Genomic DNA, 5692 nt, shown 5'->3' on the forward strand with positions numbered 1-5692 from the left:
GCCTCACCTCGCCCCACCTCGCCACGCCCCGACCTCATTGAAACACATTGAATTAACCCCCGCCGGGTTTTCGCACGTTGCACGGCCAGCAGCCTGGTTGGGCTGGTCATCGCGACCCGCCTCCAGGAGAGTACTACCGACTACTCGAGCTGCCCCGCCTCCTATGTGTGTCCGCACACGGCGTGTTCTAGCGGCCGTGAATAGAGCAGGGAATAGAGCTGTCCCGACGCCACCCTTTACCCCATCACTTTCACTTCCTCCCTTACTTCGCTCTCTCTCTCTCTCTCTCTCTCTTTCCCTCCTCGCGCTCGGCCTGTCTCGCCTCCCCTCTCTCTTCCGCTCGCGACTTCACCGGAAATTACCCCCCGCTGCGGGGCGGTGTCCGCCGGGCTGCCCGTCAGCCCCGCTCAGCGATGATTAATCGGTGCGATCGGCCCGCGTGCGTATGTGCGTGCGAGCGTGCGCGCCCCGCCACGCCCCACCCCGCCCTGGCCCCGTCACGCCACACCCCGCCACGCCACGCCCCTCTCTAGTGACCAGAGAAGTCTAATGAGTTGGACGGTCCAACGCTGGTCATCGCCGTCGTGTGTGCGTTTCCGGCCCTGCTGCGCGGCGCCCCGCCCGTTTGACGTCGGACCCAGCGGCGGAGCCAAGGCCCTGTGGCAGAGAGAGAGAGAGAGAGAGAGAGAGAGAGAGAGAGAGAGCGATGGAGCTAGAACAAGCATGAGTGGCACCTCGTCCTCCGCCACTGGTTGGACCCTCGCTGCTGGACACGGTAGTTGCCACGCCACGCCGAAAACTTTCTTGTTTTTCTTGTTTGTGAAATTAGTGGATCCTGCTGCTGCTGCCTCCTGTCCCCAAGCGCCCCCCTAACCCCCCCCCCTTCCCCAGCTGCTGATGGCGCTTTAATGGCAGGCCCCCGAGAGATAAAGGCGCGTTACCGCCCCAAACTCCGCGGCGTGGCGTGGCGCGGCGCTACAAAAGAGAAATCTCAGCTGCTTTCTGCTGTCGCTGCCGCCGGGGCGGCCGGGGCCCGCGGCGCAGCAGCCAGCAGCCTCCTTGCGAATCCATTACGACTGATACCAATCTGGGCGGCGATTGCCCCGGCGAGCGCTCGCGCCGCGGCAGCAGCGGCGCAGCCCAGGGCGGCCCTGGATTTCAAGTAGGAGCGCGACTGCTGGCGGAGAGGAGAGGCGGGGGTCGCGAGGGGTGAAGCTGCTCAGATTACCCCACCCCCCATCCTGCCCCGCTCAGCTGGGGGCGTTTAGCCCCGCATTAGCGCCCCTTGCAAGGCATCTTGGCCGCTCTCGCCCTCTCTCTCTCTCCCCCAGTTTTTCTCTGTCTCTCCTTCTTCCACCCTCTCCCTGTCTCCCTCTTTGTCCGAGGAGTAGGCCCCCCGACGTCGTTGTCGGTGCACAATTTTCGCGCAGTGCTGTTAAATGGGGTTGCGTGAGGGCTCGGGGGCTGCGCCGGGGGACGGGCAGCGGGCGGGGACCGACAGATTGAAGCTCTCCTCTCCCTCTCCTCACCACGGTGAAGGGGGTCATCACCACGCCAGCGAGCTGCTGGTGTTGGCACCGGCCCACACGGAGGCCGGGCCGGGCGGGCCGCCAGGGCGAGCAGCCAGCGCTTCAGGGGCGTGCGTTGGGCGGCCCACCTCCCCGGCGGCGGCCGCAGGGGGAGGGGCTGACGTGAGGGGTTTCCGTCAAAAAGCCTCATTTCGTTTGCTGACTGACGCATGCTAATTCGCATCAAGCATAATTTGATTACACGTGCGTGCGTGAAGCAAACAATAACGTGTGGTCGCTTCGAATGTTTGTGGTGGTTTTTTTTTGTATGTGTTGTTTTTTTTTGCCAGTGAATATCGCCGTTTGTAATCCCTCGTTACAAGAGGCGACGACAGCGGGTGGCCAGCAGCCATCCTCTTGTCGGGGTGCACGCCCTCCGCCGACGACGGCGACGTCAGTCGTTCCGCGCCCTGCGCTTGCATCCGGGATTAGACGGCCATTCCGGCCGCCGCTCCTAACGGGCCCCGCGCCCGGGCCCCGCTCCCACCCCCCACTGCGTGTCGTACCGACAAAGTTGGCCACTTTGAGCTGCAAGTGTCTGCGGCCGTTTGCGTGCCATTGCGCCCTCCCCGCTCCACCTCCTCCTCGGAGGGCCCCGGAGCCGCTCAACCCTTTGCACCCCTCCAGGCCCTCCGCAGGCCCATGAGGCTGATTGGCGCCGTATTCAAAGTGGCCTGCCCGAGTTGCTCCCGGCCGCGCTGACTCGGCGCGTCCTGAGTGCGTCACACCGAGCTGCTGCAAGTGCCAACCGCGGTTCGCTCTTCTCGCACCCTTCCCCCGTGGAGGCTGAGAGAGATGGACTGCTGCTGGTGGCTTTCACCGCCCGCTGGAGTCCCTCAAGGGTTTTGTTGCAAATCGGGTCGGCCAGGAGGTTCAAACTCGGGCGGGCCTCTTTGTTATTTCGTCCCCTCTGCTTCGTCGGAGTCGCAGGCAATAAGCCCGTGGTACTTGCAAGTGGGCGGGCTGCGTCAGCTCGCCCAGGCCCGCCCCGCCCCGCCCCGCCGCGCCGCGCCACGCCCACCGCTATAAGCCTCTCATCTCTGCCTCTCGGAAGTTCCCACACCGCGGAGGGGACCCCCTGCGAGCCGGGCACCGCGCCGCGCGCCGCCGCCGTCCCGGTTGGCGCACCGGAAAGGATTAAGTCATCCTCGGTCCAACAATAAACCAACAAACGGCCATTAAATTTCCCTGCCCCGGCGCGGCTGCTGCAGTGGCGCGCGGCGCGCGGGCGGCACGGGCGGGACGGGGACGGGGTGGCATTATAAGCGTATTTGCCGCCAATATAGCTCCGCTGCCCCCCACACGTGTCTCCGTTTAGCCCCCGCCCTCCGCTCCCTCCCCTACTCACATACACACACACACACACCGTGACGGTCCCACGCGTATAATGGCGTTGCTCGTGGCTGCGCGGGCGCCGCCCGGGAGGGAAGTATGTCCAAACGCCGGATAATTTGCAATAATTATTCTTAAATTAAAAAATAAAATAGTGCAGCGCTCGTGTATACAGTTGCGTTTCGCTATCTGGTGGTGACTCCGTGACTTTCGTTGTTCTAGGTGGATCGTAACAGCCACAGATGGAGCTGTTGCCGGACGACGTCGTGGCGGCCGTGCTAAGCCTTCTCGTCGTTGAAGACCTTATGCAGTGCCGGTTGGTCTGTCGGCGTTTCCGAGACCTGTCCGGACGTTTTGACGTGTGGCGTCATCGGCAGATTTTCGAGCCCGAACTCCTTCGCCTGTCGCCGCCCTGCTGTCGCGGGCTCTACCTGATGGGCGAGGAGGTACGGCGGTGTGGCTTCCTGGCCGCGACCACTACGTGCGCCACTACCTTCCTGAACGTGTATTTGGGAGAGTCTGCTGATATCCCCATGGGTGCCCTCGTGGTCCGTAACCAGGCTGGCAGAGGGCGTCTCAGGAGTCTGAGCCTTAGTCTGGCCGGTGGGACGTATAAGAGTCCACATGCTAGCTCTGCAGATCTTTTTGAAATCTACTCAGTCCTTCTGGGCATAAATGGTCTGCTGGAGCTCGATCTGAAAGACGTTTGCGTGCTTCCCAGGGTCGCAATGCAGCTGACCGGTCGCTCAGACTGGCCCGTTGTGGCGCCCTCCCTGCAGAAGCTAGAGTACCGGACGTTTCAAGTTACGCCGATTTTTGAGCTGCTGTTGCGGAGGCACGCTCCCACCCTGCGAGAAGTCCACGTCACTGGCATTCACCCTTCGGTGGATGATGTGTCTGGATTGCTGATGAACCTCACCCACCTCCGTGAGCTGACGTGCCCGCTCCTGGAGGGCATGTATCAGCTGCTGCAATGCCGCTCGCTGAGAGTCCTAAGGATCGTCACAGTCTGGGATAAAGCCAAGAGCAGCAGCAATCGCGCCCTGTGTGCTGCCCGATTCCTCTTGCGCTGCGCTACCTACTTGAGGCGAGTGATTTTGGACCACAGCATGAATAACGGAGACGAGGGAGTAGACCTGGTCCGGGCGTTGGGTGAATCTGGCGTCTCTGAGGTTACTTGTCTTGAAATCGACACTGTTCCCGTAAGTGCTGTTTACAATAAGTTGTTAAAATAAACAAAACACAAAAACTTACCGGCCTGTTTTTCTTGGTACTGTACTGAACTATTTTTTAATTCTTTGTATATAGATCTATGCGGATAAAATTTGGGAGCACATCATTAGCACTCTGCCAAAACTTCCCTGCGTCGAGAAGCTGGTCTTCCATAGCCGAGGCTCATCCTTCATGATCGACTGGCTCAGCGCTATTCGCCCAGAGGTTGCACCGAAACTTCGTCAGTTGCACATATGTGGTCCAAGACAGTGTGTATGCTGTAGTAAGGAAGAGATCATCCGAGTGCTGGAGCTGAACCGACAGATGCGACTGATCATCCCTCATCTATATCGTCCGAAATGTAGCAGTGGCTGTGGCATGTGCACTGATGTTTCCCCCTTGACGTACTCGACGGTCACTTTAGGCATTCGACATGTTCCCAAAGTATGGCCAAATGTACCTTTAGTAAAACGCGAGTAAAAAGGAACGCATGACCTTTCATGTGAAGTAAACACAGCTGTGATTATTGTTTTGCTCCCTCTTGCAATTTAAACTTGTAGACTGCTGTGTAACTGTGTCAAATGTTTTGATTTGAAGGAAGTCTTGCTACTAAATACTAGAAGACACACATATGATTTGTATTGAACTACCTAGTTCCCTCATCTTCTTTTGTAATGATTCGTGTTGGTTTTTATTGAGGTACACGTAAGATAACATGACATCCGACAGTAAGTACATCTACGATGGTCCGCATGCAGCTCCGACGAATGATGCACCAAACACGTCCCTGTGTGCCTGGTGTAATTTTTTCGGCGTTTGCAGTAATTCAGATTTGATGCCGCGGGTATGAAATCACTTGATGCGGCCGCCGCTGCTCCCACGGCCGGGCGTCGCTAAGCAAATAGCGCCCTGATTTGTCTCGCCCGCGTCGCGACGCTCTACGCTCCCCCTCTCCGCCACCCCTCCCCCACCCTCCCCCTGAATTGACTACGCTGCTTTCGTTCCATGTATGCCGGTAAATCTTAACGCGGTGGTGTTCGGCGCAGGGCACTCGGCGAGTCGTGCGCGTGCTTTCTCACCGCTCGCAAATTTTCTTTAATTTTATGTTTTTGCCCTCTTATTTTTCGGAGGGGCTGGTGGATGGCGGACTAACTGATCAAGCGATCAAGCCATAACTGATGAATAAACACCACTTGCTGCAAAGGGACCTCGAAAAGGATTCATACTTTATGAGAGGTCAGGTGGTTCACATTGACATTCGTTCACATATTATGTCACGTTAAGTGTGGCGTGATGACGACCCATATCAACGTGGTTCCCAATAACATGGGATACGCCCGCCGCACACAACGTGTTAAAGTGTGCCCTTTATATCAATTCAGGTGCAACATGAAGCTTCTGAGCCCTGCGTTGAGTCATAGATTCACGAATGTTAGTAAACCTAGATCAAAATACACCATCGATAAAAATCGCAGAAACGGGATGCCTCGTCCTCTTAGAGATGAGCGAACATGTTCGCAGTCGAACGAACTCGAACGAACAGCGAACTGTTCGTGTTCGTTCGTCCTTGAACACAGGGT

At 58.1% G+C, this 5692-nt stretch overlaps 1 protein-coding gene across 1 annotated transcript in view; it reads left to right on the forward strand.

The window, feature by feature from the left end:
• The window catches only part of LOC113205630 (uncharacterized), a 21389-nt gene extending 16647 nt beyond the window's left edge, over positions 1 to 4742 (forward strand). The window contains exons 2-3 of the mRNA XM_026421324.2: positions 3123 to 4102; positions 4209 to 4742. Coding sequence (XP_026277109.1) covers positions 3143 to 4102; positions 4209 to 4592 — 1344 coding nt within the window. The 5' untranslated portion in view covers positions 3123 to 3142 and the 3' untranslated portion in view covers positions 4593 to 4742. The remainder of the gene's footprint in view (positions 1 to 3122; positions 4103 to 4208) is intronic.
• Positions 4743 to 5692: the final 950 nt, after the last annotated feature.

This window comes from Frankliniella occidentalis, unplaced genomic scaffold (genome assembly GCF_000697945.3).
Source record: "Frankliniella occidentalis isolate FOCC.00 unplaced genomic scaffold, Focc_3.1 Scaffold110, whole genome shotgun sequence".
NCBI classification, from domain to species: Eukaryota; Metazoa; Arthropoda; class Insecta; order Thysanoptera; family Thripidae; genus Frankliniella; species Frankliniella occidentalis.